This window comes from Rhinoraja longicauda, chromosome 27, assembly GCF_053455715.1.
Source record: "Rhinoraja longicauda isolate Sanriku21f chromosome 27, sRhiLon1.1, whole genome shotgun sequence".
In the NCBI taxonomy this organism is placed as follows: domain Eukaryota; kingdom Metazoa; phylum Chordata; class Chondrichthyes; order Rajiformes; family Arhynchobatidae; genus Rhinoraja; species Rhinoraja longicauda.
Window position 1 is genome coordinate 13,033,196 of NC_135979.1, and position 17,998 is coordinate 13,051,193.

Sequence of the window (17,998 nt, forward strand, 5' to 3'; positions counted from 1 at the left end):
TTTACATAAAGAGAACTGATTTTAAAAAAAAATGTTTTTAACAAGGAAGATACTAGGTAGATGATATTCTTGGCTGGGAAGATGGAGGGTTCATAGTCTCAGAATAATAGGTCAGCCATTCAGGACTGAACTGAGCAAAGGTTTTTAAGGTGTTTCAAGTCATACAATTCTCTATCCCTGAGAAATGTGGCTACTCAGTACTTATTTCAGGATAGATATCAAATCTGGATAATAACAGAACCAATGGACATAGCTACAATGCCAGAAGCAGAGAGGAGATAGCTGAACACCCATGATTTTATTTATTGTCAGAATTGGTATGAAAGGCTCAGTGGCCTATTCCCTATTTCTTACGAATCATCTCAATGTTAAATTCATCTCAAGTCTCTTATATGCAAGACTGCTCTTTCAAAAAAATTGTGTTAAATGGAAAACTTTCCAGTGTGCAGTTTTAGTTTAAAGTTTGAGGTGCAGCACACAAACCAGCCCAGAGTCCATGCCGTCCAACAATCCCAGACACTAGTATTATCCTACACACTAGAGACAATTTACAATTTTTACCCAAGCCAATTAACCAACAAATTTGTATGGCTTTGGAGAACAGGAGGAAACTTAAGCACCAGGAGAAAACCCACACGATCACAGGGAGAATGTACAAACTCAATACAGGGCAGCACCCATAGTGGGTATTTATTCACAAAATGCTGGAGTAACTCAGCAGGTCAGGCAGCATCTCAGGAGAGAAGGAATGGGTGACGTTTCGGGTCAAGACGTTTCGTCAAGACCCGAAACGTCACCCATTCCTTCTCTCCTGAGATGCTGCCTGACCTGCTGAGTTACTCCAGCATTTTGTAAATAAATACCTTTGATTTGTACCAGCATCTGCAGTTATTTTTTTATAGCACCCATAGTGGGGATCGAACCAGAATCTCTGACGCTGCAAGGCAGCAACACTACCGCTGTGCCACCGTGCTGCCCTCTAGAGGTCTATAGCCATACTTTTCACAAAGGAATGTGCTTGAAATTGTTGGGAGTCCAATCATTCCAGCCCCTGGACTCTGCTGAATGAGTTTCTCAGGGCAAAGACTTGGTTCTGATCAAAGATAATAGAGCAGAGCAAAGATAGACCACTCGACCCTAAAAACCGTAGTACGTCATGGCGCCATTTTAGTAGGCAGAAACGTGCAGAAACATTTAAAAAGAAAATCAACAAACATCGGTGAATTGATAGATGAAATATATTCTGCATTTTTTTAATGGTATCATCACACATACTGTTCCCCCAAAACACTGATCACACTGCGAGAGGCAGCCATAGCTAGCGGCGGGGTTTTGCTTACTAAAATGGCGGACGTTTTGCTTACTAAAATGGCGAACGTTTTGCTTACTAAAATGGCGGACGTTTTGCCTACTAAAATGGCGGACGTTTTGCTTACTAAACGGCTCCTTTGCGTACTACATACACTTCAGTGTGGGCGATTTCGACGGAGTGGCTCATCTTGCTCGTCTCGTATCTGGTCCCGATTACCTTCAGCTGCTAGTGTAAGAAAATAACTGCAGATGCCGGTACAAATCGAAGGTATTTATTCACAAAATGCTGGAGTAACTCAGCAGGTCAGGCAGCATCTCAGGAGAGAAGGAATGGGCGACGTTTCGGGTCGAGTCTTCTTCAGTGTGAAGAAGGGTCACCCATTCCTTCTCTCCTGAGATGCTGCCTGGCCTTCAGCTGCTATATCATCAAACCTCCTTCCACGAAGGCAAAGCCACCTGTTCCACAATTTTCAATTAATTTAGTTTTGAGAGATACAACGTGGAAACAGGCCCGGCTGTGCCTGTGGCCCAGCAAGTCCGCGCCGACCAGCGGTACATTAGTTCCATCCTACACACTTGCATGTCTTCGGAATGTGGGAGGAAACCAGAACACCTGGAGAAAATGCCTCACCGTTCCGTACAGTCAGCACCTGTAGTCAGGATCAAACCCAGGAAGGTGGAGTAAGGCAGCAACTCTGCCACTGTGCCGCCCATGATAAGTAATTGTTCTGACTTTACCCAAGGAGCATTTTAAGCATCATTTAATTGTACGAAATTTATCCCCCCAAAAAATTGTGACTTCCATTTCAACAAATTTTCTTCTCGTGCCTGTTATGTTTAATAACTAATTTCAAGTAGACTGCCTAACTGTATAAAAAAAATAACTTCAGTTATGCATGAACTAGATTAATGATAGCTGAAATTTCATAAAAACTTCATTACTTGCATTCGTGACATTTGTAACTGGTTGATGTTAATTAACTTTTTCAAACAACCTTGTTTGCAATATAAACGTCCTGCAACATAGAATTACAAGCGTGCTCCTGAACATACAACTCCGTTCCTTTTCAAGTCTTTAGTCTTTCTTAAGCATTGAGATGATGTATATTGCCCAATTTACTCTTTTCATTTGACTCTGAAGGGAAAGTGACAGGCAGAATACATTGCAACTTGTATACACTGCTGAGGGATACTGTTCGTCCCTTTGCTTTGTAGCACACCAAAAGTGATGCATGTGCTACTGAATGCTGACTCATTCTGCTTGCAATGCATCATACTAATGGCCATTGCAGGGTGAAAAAAAAATCATGATCAAACCACACCTCCACATATGCATCCAACTTAAGCACTAATACTTTATCACTGACCTTACATTAGAGAATTTTCTTAAAGTACCCTATTTATAGTGTAAGGAGGAACTGCAGATGCTGGTTTACACCGAAGATAGACACAAAATGCTGGAGTAACTCAGCGGGTCAGGCAGCATCTCTGGAGAAAAGGAATAGGTGACCTTTCGGGTCGAGACCCGAATGAAGGGTCTCGACCTGAAACATCATCTACAGGGTATTCCTTTTCTCCAGAGATGCTGCCTGACCCACTGAGTTACTCTAGCATTTTGTGTCTATCCTGTTTATAGCTTATCCTCACAATTGGCCTACTGCTTCAGAGACATCCTGCTCCCCCCCCCCCCCCTGTAATTTAGAAAGCCTCAGTTGTCTACTTCCAAGTTCTGAGAAAGGGTTTTCAATATGAAATATTAAATCAGTTTCTCTTCCCTCTGCTGTGGCTTGATGCACTGAGTATTTCCAGCAATTTCTGTTTCTGTCTCACACTGGAGAACTCTGACTTCAACCATGGGAGCCAGTGACAGCACTCAGCAGGGACCAGAAAACCACAGGTATTGCACTCACCTGCTCCACAAGTGGAATAGGCAGAATGTCCCCATGACCCTCGCCAGGGGAAACATCATCACTCTGCCCATTAAGATCGGTTACTGAAGACACTTAATTTTACCACAAGGCATCTCAAGAAATTATTGGTTCCATTCACCCAAAAATCCGAATGCAAGACTTGTCGCATCATCTAAAAGAGAACAGGCTGTTCAGCTTAAGGGGCACGATCGTCACATCCACTCAGCCGCAAATGTGCTATCCGATACACGCACACAGCACATGCAATTTTCCAAAATAAATCAGAAATTAAAATCATGTAACATTACCTCCCAGCAAACACCAAATGTAAAATGCTTTTATTAAAGTGTTGTACTGGTATGTATTTTACATTGGTACCTACCTGTAGTTCCAATAACTTTATGGAAAGCAATGACAGGATTTACAAATATAGATTTTTGTTGAAGATTAATAAGATTAGTTTCAGCAAAAAAATAAATCCCACCATGCAGCAGAGCTGCATCATATTTAAAATAATTATACCAAGATAAAAGATCGTCAAACCTTCCAATACCTGGCTGGAATGTTCCCTTGTATTACATAATCAGCATCACTAGATGGCAACCTTCACTCTTACAACTGCAACAAGTCAACCTATCCATACATAATTCATGGCGTTCCAAATCCATATTCTCTTGCATAAAAGTTAGCAAACTGGTAATTTTGTAAAATGTAACAATTTTTAACACTGTTACTTTATCACACCAGAAGTGGACATTCATAGTCAAGCAAAAGTATTAAGACATTCCATATGTAATAAATGGAAATAAAACACAAAGAAATGGACCATACAATGACAGATCACCCTATAATCCCACAAAGCAAGAACTTCCAGGCACACTGAGATCTCAAATTTCACTTCAACTAATACTTAGCAATTCAGCAGAGAGGCAGTGAGAATGTCCTAAACTCAACAAAGCTTTGAGTAAAAGGTGGTCTCATTGAAAGATGGAAGAGGCTGAATGAGTCGATGAACGAGTTGCCGGATACTTTTTTGTTTTTGTCTCCCTCTCTCGCTTCCCCACCCCAGGCTGTAGGGTCTCAGGATGGACTAACCATTACTAACAAAACTGATTTACTTAAAAGGTTATAAATGATCAGTGAAATGGGCAGTGCTTGCTCAGTTGTTCAGTAATGAAGACTATCATTGATAAGTTTATGGGACTAACGGAATATGGGGATATGCCAGTAAACCGGATCATGGTTTTAGGATTGGCCGTAATTGGATTGAACGGAGGACAAGCGCTGGGTATCATAATAATTCTGCGTACATTTCCTATTTTACTACATCGAATGTAAACCTTAAACACTTGACATGCGGTAAGGAAAACGTTTTAGGTAACTTTACTTAATGTGTATCATCCTAATATTGTCAGAATTTTGTTTAGATTTTAATTTGCTTAGGTCTGGACAGAACTAAACTAGCTGAACCTGGCATGCCTTGAAGACGAGACTTAAAGCTTCACAGTACAGACTGATGAATCCCAACAACTAAACATCATTGATCATGATGGAATGGTCTGTTTGGGGGGGGGGGGGGGGAAGGGGGAAATAGGGGGTAAGAAAAACCCAAACTATTTACCTTGTATTTGATGTCAAGCTTAATGCTGATAACAAGGTATTGGTTTGCCATTGTTATGTATACCTAAGATAGTGAAGATCTTCGATTTGTGTGTGAGATCCAGGCAAATCATACCATATGTGAACACAATAGTTAGTGCAAAAAGAGAAATAAAACATAACTCAGAATATAGTATTACAGGTATGGAGAAAATTAAAATGCAAGGGCTGCAACAAGGTAGCTTGTTAGATTGAAATTCCATTCTTAACAAAAGAGGCTCATTCAGGAGTGTGATAACAGTGGAGAAAGATCTGTTCTTGAATGTGGTGGCATGTGTTTTCAATGACCAATAGCTCTTGCATAAGTTGGGTGCTTTCCCGAGGCAGTGAAAAGTATAAATGGGATCAAAGAAGGGTGGAAGGCTGGTTTGTGTGATGAACAGGGCTGTGCCACAAATCTGGTCATGTGTGCTTGCAGTCTTGGATAGAACTGTTATCATACCAAGCTGTGATGCATCTGGATAGGATGTTTTCTATGGTCCATTTATAGAAAGACATTGGAAACATGGTGAATTTTCTTAGTCTTCTCAGGAAGTAGAGACATTAATGTGCTTCCTTGGTCATAGTGTCCATGCAGTTGGACCATGTCAAATTATTGGTGCTATTTACACTGAGAAACTTGAAGCTCTCAATCACCTTCACTTATCAACATTTATGCAGACTGGGGCATGTTCGCCACCCTGCTTCCTGAAGTCGACGACCATCTCCTTTGTTTTGCTGATACTGAGGTAAGAAGGGTCCCAACCTAAAATGTCAACTATCCAAGTTCTCCAGGGATGATGCCTGGCCCGCTGAGATACTCCAAAAACTTTCCGAGAAAAGGGGTAGTTGTCTTGACACTACACTACTAAGCTCTCAATCACCTTCCTGTATTCCTCATCGTTGTTCGAAATATGGCCCACTGCAAGTGGTATCACCAGCAAACTTGCAAATGGGGAACTTTGGCTGCATAGTGAGAATTAGAGTGAATATATTAAGGGGGAAGAGAACACATCCTTGTGGAGGTCATATCCAGCACAGATCATCCAATTTGAAGATCTCGCAATCTGTGGTTTCCCATTTGAGAACACTCAGCTCACTTCTTTAGTACATAAGTTTTACACACTGAAGAAGTCTGTGAGTGGTGGCATAATGGTTTAGGTTGGTTACAGTCCTTGAGTATGGACTACTTCATCGACTCACAGCAGTCATGTCAGATCTCATCCGTTTGCTCAGTCCAGCACTGCAACTTTCTGTACTGGATCCTCATACTTCAGTTTCTGCTTCCAAGACAGTAGAAGCAGTCAGGTAGCACATTTCGAAAATGTGCAGGGAGGATTGAGTGGTAGGCATCTTTGATGGTTATGTAGGTGTTTAGGTAGTGAGGGAGTTTGGTCTTCTGGTGAGTTAGATGTATTGATAGTATTTGAGAAGCACACTCGAGGTCAGCCTGGTTGAAGTTCCCGCTCTGATGAATAAGACCTCGAGGTACTTTGTTTCAAGGCTATTGATTGCGTTGTATAGTTCATTCAGTGTAATTCACGTCTGCATGAGGCGGCATATAAACTGCTGTCAGGATCCTGCAGCAGGTAGTAGGGATGGCACTTCACCATTAGATATTCCAGGTCCAGGAATTAGGAACTCGCCAGGACTATCACTTCCAACAACAAGGTGTTAAGAGCGCAGACCCCTCCACATTCTACCTTGCTGGAGGATGTAATTCAGATTATCTGGTGAACTGAAGCCCTCAGACTGCACGTCCCAAGTTACACAGCTGTGAGCTTGGTCTCTGAAACAGAGCACACAGCAGATACCAAGGTCATCACTTTAAAGGAAGCAGAAATTGTGGAGAATGATCTGTGAATGTGGAGATTGCCACTTTATCCTAGTTCAGTCTCCCTTCTCCTCCAGATTCCATCACCAGCCCAAACTTCCCCTCTCCTTTCAGGATTGCGTATGGAACTTCCCCACTCCCTGGTCCAATTTGCCATTCTCACCAACTAGCTCTCTTCTTAAGCACTTTACCTTGCAATCCTAGGCAAATACTTATCCTTTCATCCTTTCTCACCATTCAGTGAACCAGACTTCTGAAGCAGCAATTCACTTGCACTTCTTAAAATCTATTGTATTTCATTCGGTGTTCACAATATGAGCTCCTCCACCTTGGAGAAACCAAATACAGATTTGGTGACCATGTTAATTCCCTATCCCACTGCCATTGACATATCAGCCTGAGGTCTCCTATATTGTTACAATAAGGCCCAATGCAAGATTGAGGAACAGTACTTCATCTGCAACCTTCTGGATTCAGTGTTGAATTCTTCATGTTCAAGTAACTTCAAGTAAAAAGATTGGACTTTATTGCCTTCCATCACAGTGAGGAATCTACTGAGTTGGATGTTTATGTTAACTTTTATGTAGTTGTGTGTCCTGTTACTTTTTTTTAGTATGGCTGTATGATAATTTGAGTTTCACTGTACCTTAATTGGTACATGTGACAATAAACTGACCTTTGAACTTTTCTCTCGTTCATCAGGGATATGGCTTCAGGTTTCCTCCCCTTGTTTCTTCCTTTGGGAGTCGAGTACCTTCACAGCCTAACCTGTCAGGCATATCTTCCTGTCCTCCCTTTTGCCACCGACATTCCTTTGCCTATTTTCCTAGGTCTGTATTCTCAGTCCCCATCTACACCCACCACTTGCTTTCATTTTATCCCCACCCTAATAAAGCCAAAGCCTACCATGCCTGCAGTTCCACAAGCTTTTTTGACTCTTTCCCAGTTCTGATTAAGGTACTTTGACCTGAAATGTTAAGTCTCTCTTTCCACACTTGCAGCCCAACATGTTGAGTATTTCCAACTTTTTTGGTTTTCATTTCAAATTTATAAAACTGGATATCTAGCACGATATTTAAGATATTTATATTCTGCTTTTTAAATTAGAATGATACAGTGGCTAAGATATACTAACCCAAAAAAATATGCTTTAATTAAACAGGATTAAAATTGTTATATTCCAACAGTTTGAAATTCAAGATAAATGCTTCATATACTGACACTATCTGAATATGGGATCCGATACCTGGCTTTTAATGGACATCAAACAGATTAACTTCAATCAAGAAATAAATTCAGGCTTCAGATTGCGCAGTCCTTACCCAAGAGATAACCAATTACTTACACTCCGCTCAATGGAAAAGTTGTGTGTTTAAAGTAGAAGTTAAGTCACTGTTGTTTTTAGTCAAACAGTATTGCATAATTGTCCAAATCTCTAGGTATGGACAGTATCTGGTCATCTAACCTAAATGTGTATATCATTTCTCTTGCACCAATTACTGCGAATGTACTCAGCTATGAATTTTGCAATTAATGAAACACAGCAGAATCCATCTGCAAGAAAAACATTTATTCCTTGTAAACCCCACAGAAAGAGAATGCAGCCAAGACCAGTTATATAAAGAAGTGCCAAAATGGCAACAAGTGGAGATGGGGTTGTTGTTAACTTCAACACAAAAAAAGTCAGTGACAATATTTCATGTTCTGCACAATGCTCAAAGAATCCATGAGACAATTTTCTGCAACATTGTTTATGGTGACAATTATACAAGGTGATTCAAAATTGAAAATGGCAGCCAAAGCCATTCTGATCTGGCTTAAGCTAGTATTCAGTCAAAGAAAAATAATTTAGCAATATTTGCTGGTTGCAACAGAGTCCTGTCCTTAGAAAACCCCTAATTTGTCATTTAAACAGGGTGTCCATTTTGAACCAAGGGGTATACATCAGTCAAGCACAAAAAAATTGCGGAAAAAAAACAAATCTGGAAATTGATAACCCATTCGGAATCTACTGCAAGCATACAAAGTACTGTTGTAATAGTTCAAAATGCAAAATAAGCATCCAAATTAAGAGAGGAATGTGGGTAGGGAAAGTGACATTTAGACATTAAGAATTACTGCATACATTTGTAGATTTCAAAATCTTAAAATGCAGCAGCAGTGCTACTAGTTTAGCTTACAAAACTATATAGTTTTCCAAGGTTATAAAAGGTAACACATCCATTTAGATGGACAAGAACAATGTAAAAAGTTAGCTCCTGACCAGAACATTTTACTTGGATGCATTTTAAACAATTTTATTTAAACCATTTGTACGCCTTGTGAAGACGTGACTGATATTGGTCATGGTTCCATTTGGATTAGATTGGGACATTATCACAGTATAATCAATACTCAATATTGTAGAACACTGCTTAAAATCTTGAATGCTCATTTTTGGAAAAGTAATTGTATGACATTGTAACTCACCAGGACCAATGATCATTTCATGGGAACTGCTGAATAGCTACTTCCCACCTATATGATTATTACGAGTTGGAATTTGAAAACAGCTTGATACATGAAGGTGCCTACAACACTGGAATAGACTTTGCCGACACTATATGGTTGTACTTTAGAATTATGCAAAATAAATCCATATGATATGGACCACTGGACTACATTCCTTTGATAATCAAAAATGCTTCAGAGTTAAACATTTTTAAAATCAACTTCTACAGGATTTGAACTGAATTCTAGTCTCACAATACCACATGGTAAAGATCTGCCAAATATTTGCTTGCTCTCAAATGTGTTTTTCATTAAATTGAGTAAACATTGGATTGGGAAGGGAATTGCAAAATGGCAATTGTTTGAGTCTATCATGTCTTTTAGACAAAGACATTTTATTGGACAGTAAAAATTGAAAATCAACTTCAATGCACAAGACTACATGGTCAAAGACTTTAATTTTAGGCTGGGGCAATTAGATGAATGCAAGGTGGACCTTTCATCATTTCTTACTTTGATCCATATACAAATATATTCATTTTAAGCACCTATGATGTGCTATTAAATGATAGCAATCATTTCAAAATAAAAACATTGTGTACTTCAGTAACAACTTAAGCAAAAGCCTTTTCTGGCATTATTTAAAAACAAATTATGTCTTTGATGACTAGGATGAACTCAAATTAAATGAGATTATGTTCAAGCCTAACATAAAAATAATTTTAAACAAGGTATTCACTGGTAAATCCATGCCTGTTTCAGAAATTATTTATCTTTCAATAGAAAATGTTTTGCCTTCCTCCATTTCACTCATAACAAATCATATTCTGGTATACTGTTCTGGTAATGACAATGTAGATGCCTCATGAGAAGAAAATTAAGCATTTAAAGTTTGAAGAACTTAAAATGGATCTCAGCATCAGGTCAGCATGTACATTGGAAATTCTTCCTTCAGGATACATTTACATACTATTTGGTCTGTATTTTGCCTTCTGCACCAAGTTGTGTGTAGTACAGTAAATATCTAATAGAAAGTAGAGGCCTGTCTTTAATCCAGTTTTAATTAACACCTGTCCTTAACTGATGAATCATGATTATTTGTACTATTTCATTCTGCAGATCTAGCAATGTCCAATTTGTAAATTCAACAATCTTCAAATTGAATGAAATTAAGGGTTCAAATAAACACTAATGCTAAGTGGTAAATGAGAGACAATATTCAATAACTCCGCTGCTGACCTGTGCAAAAAAACAAAACAAAAATCAGTAATAATACTTAAAATTGAGGCAGTGATGTAAAGTATATAAGATAGCTGTGTCAATAACTGAAGGTTATATAAAGCACAATTCATTAATTTCAAATGTGTCAAGTAGTCTTCACTGGAGATATTTGAAAATTTGAGTTAGACCCTTCAACATGACAAAGGAAAAGAATGAGAGCATTATTGAAAACGTGGTTTCCTCTGACTACAAATTTGAAGGCACTATGATTACTACTATTTTGAATCAAACATAAAAATATTTCTCTAAATCATGAGGCTTTGTTTCAAGTTGTTACCCATTAAAACCTACCATTAATTACAGGTTTGGTCCAATTTGTCCTAAAGTCTAGGATAGTTAGGTCCTAAATGGTAACATGTGAAATATTCTAGAATGCTTAAAATGATTTTAATAAAACTGAGTTTTGTTGTTAATATGACAATCACAGCAGTGTTTGTGTGGTATAAAAGTAATAGTCATACTTTCAAGAACAGCAACATTAAAAAGAAATTTGATAGTACTTTAGCTAATCAGTTACTTACAAATGTATACCTTACTAATCCTCCCATTGATGAAGGAATGGCACCTTTAGGGGGGTTTATTTCAATAAATTTTACTGTAAAACAAATCATGTGACTTCCCCTCTGGTTATGGTGGTAAACAACCGCCAAGGTCCAATCCAAATTTTATGACAATTAACTTGGCATTCTGTAGCTTTATGACAGTTTTTGTTCAAATAAATTTATGCATTTTTATATATAGAATTATATGGGTAATTTTAGTTTAACCTGTTGTGTAAATAATCATAGCCTTTTAAACTGTCCAGTTACACAAGTAAAACAGTAGATTGCTACAAAATGGTAGTAATGCATTTATATCCCATTCACTGAAGCCCTTTTTGGAAAAATACTCAGGTTTTCCGTGATGTATCATACCAAAATGGTCAAATGTGGTATCAAACCTAATCCTGGCATCCAAACCACTCCACTCATTTTCCACCATAGTCATTTTCAACGACATGGACATTTCTACAATGTCTTGAAAGAAAATAATTCACGAGAAATGGCACTCTAATGATTTTCCTACTGCAATAATACTAGCTTCATTAACATATTGTTAGGATGCCATGAATTACAAGCTTAATATCAGAAAAGTATTATATTTTGTGGGTAAATGCTGGGGAAGGAGAGAAACCATAACTTGCAGATGTGAGTGTTGATGAGTCTCCTCACACAAATAACTTCAGTTTTCAATAAATGGTTGAGCATCTCTCTCTGGGCATCTTTAGGCCTATTTTGGATAACTTCCAATTGAAAGCAGGATCTAGAAGTTGGATATAAACAAATTACAACACATCTTAATTAACAGATTTCATTTTCTAATTCAATGTCTAATTGGCACTGCATATATCCCTAACACTTGCACTAAGTGCATCCCTTCCCTTTTTGAATTCCAGCCTTATTCCATGTGATTAATGTGGAATTAATACACATTTCCAGCATGTCATGAAACTGTTAAAATATTTACTATACTTAACAGCACCAGATAGGTTTAGAGCTAGAAGTGTAAGTTAACATTAAACATGGAGGGGCTGAGGTGACCGATGCACATTATCTTGTAGGAAGTTTACTGAAAGCTCTTAACTCCTACACTTGTGTGAGAAATGTTGTATGATATTCAATAGATTAAATGGGCCAGTGAAAGAGCTAGTCAGCAACAATGATTCAAAATCAATCTAAAATTTATTGCCGAGTTTCCAACCCTGTCATTATGCATGTGTGGGTTTGCAGATCTGCTTTAAAAAAAAAAATCTTCAAGAGGAAATCAAATTAAAATAAGAAAGAAAGAAAAATAAACTTAGAAGTCACAATGCACTGACCAGACTTTCGAAAACAAACTGCAAAGTTCTGGGAATTTTCTAAAAATTTACAGGAAAAGAAGCAGCCATCGGGCAGTTCTAGTCGACACCATGATGTCATTTTTTGTATTTTTTTTTACTACAACTAGTACGTACAGTCACACGTTACATTGTCATCTTGACTGCAGAACACTCTTGCATGATGTCACCACATCGATAAAGTTCAGGAAAGAAGGGAGGAAATAGGAAGGACAGGAGAAAGAGGCTCGCAGTCACTTCTTCATGGGCTGATAAACTGAGGCATTGGGATCAAGTCCTGAAGGGCTAGTCTCCACAAATTTGGAGGAATAATGTGGCGTCACAGGGCTCAGAGTGCTGGTTGCTGCTGTGTAGGCAATACTGGGCATTACAGCCATGACTTCTGCAATTTTCTGTTTCAATTCCTTGATCTCTTGATCCTTCTGAATGATTTGCCCTAGAAAAGACAATGTGCACACAATTAGTCAGAAAATGAACTTTATGTGCATCTGAACACATCTTATATATTTTTTCCTGGTAAACAAGACAACAAAACATTGAGATATAAGATTCCCTAGAGAATCAAGAAGCTTAATTCAAGATTGTGAACTAAGAGGCAACCTTCCACACCTGCATACCCTTTACTAAATAAATTGCATATTTTTATATCAACGGAAAGTTAGCATATATTAAATATTTGAGAGGGACCTCAGGGGCAATCTTTTCATGCAAAACGTATTTCATACTTGGAATGAGCTGCCCAAGGTGGCACAGTGGTAGAGCAGCTGTTTTACAGTGCCGGTAAATCTAGGGCAAGTCATTCAAAAGGATCAAGAGACCAAGAAGCCAATTAACCTACAAACCTGCACGTCTTTGGAATGTAAGAGGAAACCAGAGTACCCGGAGAAAACCCATGCAGTTACAGGGAGAACGTGACAAACTCAATGGAGACAGCCACCCGTAGTCAGGATTGAACCCTGGTCTCTGGCAATGTAAGGCAGCAGCTCTACCGCTGTGCCACTGTATCGCACAGGGCAGCTTATTCCAAATACAGATTAACTTCTGAGTGAAAAGGTTGCCTGATGTTCCTCTCAAATTTCTTCCCATAAGCCTATCTTGATCTTGATGCCTTAACTTTTGTATTCAATACCCTTCCCACAGACGGCAAACATGCTAATTTCCTTCTTTTCCACCCTGTTTATCAGAACTGCCACTTTCAGGGAACCATGCACTTGAACTCCTAGATCTCTCTGCTCCACAACACTCCAGTTCTTTACCATTTATTGTGCAAGTCCAGTCCTGCTTTGACATACCAAGATACCAACCTCACACTTATCAATTCAATCCATTTGCCATTCCTTGGCCCACCTTCCCAATTGATTTAGATCCTGTTGTAAACAAGATACTTTTTCATTTTATCAACAAACTTTAAGTCCTTTTTCAAAGTTACTTCAAGCCTTTGTGGCCAAATCCAATTTTATGTCTAACTACTGTGTTGATTCACAATCTCTCAGCTGAATCAGGCACAAGTATCATAATTATTTTGGATCACAGGATAATTGGTTTATAATTTTAAAATAATAATTTTATTATGAGCAAAGCATTGGTGGCAAGCTGACATTTTAGCTGCCACCTGCAATCCTAACCATGGTTCAAGTGCCTTTGCTTCCGTCAATCTATTCATTAAGCATGCATACTACTAGGATATTGGCTCAACTGCAGAAAGTGAAGTAATTCCAGTTGTGCAAATTACAGAATTATTGCAGAGTATTTAGAAATAAACCACACAATCTGCTAACCAGTTTCTTACCCTGTGCAATTTCCAGCTGTCGTTTGGCATCGCCTAGTGCAGAGAAGAGATCCAACTTAATCCGAGTTTCAGCACTCAGACTATTCTCTAAGTGCTGTGTTTTATCTTGCATGGCTGAAAGTGCCGACATCAATACTTCTGTGTCTTTTTCATTTTCTTTATATTTACGCAATTCCTGTATTAAAGAAAATGAGCCATGAAGTGCCATGAAGAATGTACAAATTATACTTTCAGACTAGAATGCACTATAAATTATTTGGTTTCGTGCAAGTGTACATTTTTGGCTAAATGTGAACTTTTGATTATTTTAATTCCATCTTTGAAACCTGGACAAATAATGTTAATTTTATAAAGCTGCACAGGCACTGGCAGTTCTAATATCTTGACATAAAATCATAACTTTAGATGATAGCAGAATAACAGGATTGTGTGGGGAGGATACGGAGGAAGATGTGCAAAATACTTATTTTTACTCTTGATTCATCAAATCAATAACATTTTTTAACCACTGAATAAATTGAGACTGATAGGAAATTTCAATTTGGTTATCTGCAAAAATATTAGTTATATTTCACTTTTGATCGTCTGTCATCAAATATGCTTTAAACTGAAGATTTACCTGTACTTTCATCTCCAGCTCACGGATTTGGTCTTCTTTGACTTTCATGTCCATTGTTAACTTCTTGCACTCTGCTTCCAGGTCTCGAATACGAGTTCTTAGAGTTTCTGTACATTCCCCCCTAAAAATACAAAATGGTAAATTTATTCACTGCATAAATAAATCTTTGATGTTGTAAAGGTTAATATTTTACATCTGTAAGATGACGTTGTAGTTGTTTTCAGGTCCATATATTGTGTTAAAGCTTAGAATTTACCCATTATGTTTATGATAGCACAAAAAATCTTGTTCATTTTTCATAGCACAGTACAAAGTTCAAACAATACGTTCAAAAACGAATTTGTACATTGTTGATGGCAAGTTATTAACAGTTTTCTGCTCCTTTCATGAATAAACAGTACAAGATTAAATTATTCAGGTTTCAGATACTGCAAGATAAAGTATTTTCTCAACATGGTGATCCGGATCACATTGGAGAATGCAGTAGTAAACCAATCTATACTGCACTGGCATTTTTTGACCAATCATCCATATAGTATCTGGAGAGCAGGAGTGCAGAAAGCAGAAAAGGGTGGAGATGGTAAGATGTGGCTGGTGGTGGGATCCCTTAGGAGGTGGCAAAATTGTTGGAGGATTATGTGCTATATGCTACAAATATTATGTACTGTAAGCATCTGGAGTGCCTTTAAGTCAATGTATACTTGGCTACCAGAATTAATGTTGAAATTAGGGCATCACTTCACTTGCATTAATATCTATTGTATCTATGTCTGTTCTTATATATGGTACTGAAATCATCCATTTGAAGGCTCAACATATTCCGTGATTGGACATTTTAAAGCCCGTCATTTTTTCTGAATTTACCATTTGACTCTTGTAATATAGGATAGAATCCCAAAATTCAAATATGATAATGCATTGCTCTTTGCACAATGTAATAACAGATTTAACCCAGTCTAAAAACTGAACATTGTCACATTGAGCAATAGGTGGCTAGAGTACTTTTATAGGACTGCATATTGAATGCGACATGAAGTCCAAAGATCTGTGTGTTTATTTTCCAATAATTTATATGCTTTGTGCAAACTGTGTTATTACCTCGTGGCTGCAGCAAGTGCCACAGCTCGAGCTGCAGATGCCTCTTCCAGCTTCTTCTTTTTCTTCTCTTCCATCAGTTGTTTTTCAAGACAAGTCTTTGCCTCTTGTTCTGCTTTGAGTTTCTTCTCTAACTGGCTGATTGTTTGTTTGTCCTTCTGTTTGGCCTGCACTGCAGTATGTAATCTAGTATGCAAAAAAATAATCAGCTCAAACCAAACCAAGTAGTAATGGAGTCCAATCTAATAAATAAGACCATAACGGCAGAACGCACCATGGGAACTACACTCGTCCCCCTGCAGGACCTATACATCACGAGGTGCAGATCCAGAGCAAGTAAGATTATGAGGGACCCCTGCCACCCCAGTAATGGACTGTTCCAGATGCTACGGTCAGGCAAGCGCCTCCGCTGTCACGCTGTGAAAATGGAGAAGATGAGACGGAGTTTCTTCTCACAGGCCATCAGGACTGTCAACTTTTTAAACTCCAGACACTAAATTTTGTCTACACTATAGTAACTTTATTAACTTTATTTATATGCTGTAACTGTAATTCCTTTTTGTGCACAATCCGCAGGCATTGCCACTTTCATTTCACTGCACATTGTGTATGTGTATGAGACAAATAAACTTGACTTGACTTGATAATGTCAAGACATAGTAACAGAATTAGGCTATTCAGCCCTTAGCGTCTACCCCTCCATTCAATCATGTCTGATCTACTTTCCTCTCAATGCCATTCACCTTCCTTCGCCCCGTCACCTTTGATGTCCTTTCCCTTCATCCTATCTTATGGATGTCCTAAGTTTGCAATATACAAACAAGATTATGGTACTGCTGATCAGATTAATTGGAAAAAAAATAGGTAGAATAAAGTCCACAAATAAATCAGAAATATCTTCCATTCCTTACTTGTTCTGTAGTAGCTCATTCTCCTGTCGGAGCTGCCCTACTTCTGAACGGATACCACGCTCAGTGCTAGTCAGGGAGTTGATCTGACTGCGCAATTCTTGTTCACACTGTCTGCTTGCCTGCAAATCTGCTTTCAGCTTCTTAATGTCCTGTTCCAACCTGTGGAAAGTAAATTCATTAGTATAAAACTTCTGCAGAGCTGCTCATGAAGCAAAAATGTGAGATTTATGCTGAACAGGCATCTATCCATGAGAGTGCTGATTCTGCTCATTTGAGTAGAGTTAAAATAAAATCCAACAGGACCAGTATACATGAAATTGGTTACTTCAGTCCCTGCCTTCCCATATCCAAACCATGCACAGACACTGGCTCTGCTCTGCAGCAGGTTACTTAGTTGCACACATTTGAAAACCCAATGGGTCCTTGGCTAAGCTGGAGTAACTTTACTGTATTGGTGTTACACCAGTTCATGTAATGTCTGTCAAAAATTATGGGGGAAAAAAGAGACTTGATTTTGAAATCAGCAATAAAGAAACAGCATTTGGTTTGGACCTGTGGGGAAAAATAAAGAGTCACTCAAGAAGAAATTGTCTGGATTGTTGATTTCCTAATTTCCAAAGTCTCTTTAAATGCAGTTTCACCAAGTAACTAGCGAGGCTGATCAGCTATTTCAGAGATAAAGTAGGCCATTAAAAAGCTAAGAATATTTAAATCACTGAAGAAAATGAAATAAAGAGTGGGGAAAAAGATTAAGGGAGAGGTGAGGCTTACATATCATAATGATCTTTACAATTTTTCTGAAGTATGTGATTTTTTAAGATGTTCTTTTGTTCCTCTGCCTTCAAAATTTCATTTTACGGATCAAAGGATTTGTTCAGTCGCAATTAAGACTTTGCAAACCTAGTTATATCCAAGGCTTTAACTTTTCATGAGGTTTTTTTTTAAACATTGAGACGAGTGCAGAATTATTTGAAGTTAATATCAGTAACGGTTGCTGTCATCTGTGAAAGTTTTAACAGTTCACCACATAGACCACAGATAGATGGGGTTATGAAAGCAGCTATACTTGCCTTAATGATCAGGGCATAGAATAAAAAATTCAGGATGTTATTTTGCAACTTTACAAAACACTGGGTTAGACTGCACTTGGAGCTTTGTGTGTACTTTAAGTTGTTTCATAATCAGAAAGATGTTGTTTTGGAGAGAGTGCAGAGGAGATTCAACTGGATGAAGTCTGGATTAAA

The 17,998-nt window shown here is 38.2% G+C and overlaps 1 protein-coding gene across 2 annotated transcripts in view; it reads right to left on the minus strand.

Annotated features, from left to right (window-relative positions):
• Positions 1-8,107: 8,107 nt before the first annotated feature.
• maco1b (macoilin 1b) overlaps positions 8,108-17,998 on the minus strand; it is a 79,186-nt gene continuing 69,295 nt past the window's right edge. Inside the window, exons 7-11 of one of the 2 annotated variants that reach the window (XM_078423450.1) lie at positions 16,755-16,913; positions 15,847-16,029; positions 14,749-14,869; positions 14,130-14,304; positions 8,108-12,776 (exon numbers count right to left, since the gene is read on the minus strand). In XM_078423450.1, coding sequence (XP_078279576.1) covers positions 12,574-12,776; positions 14,130-14,304; positions 14,749-14,869; positions 15,847-16,029; positions 16,755-16,913 — 841 coding nt within the window. In that variant the 3' untranslated portion in view covers positions 8,108-12,573. The remainder of the gene's footprint in view (positions 12,777-14,129; positions 14,305-14,748; positions 14,870-15,846; positions 16,030-16,754; positions 16,914-17,998) is intronic. The other variant, XM_078423449.1, reaches the window with a different exon arrangement.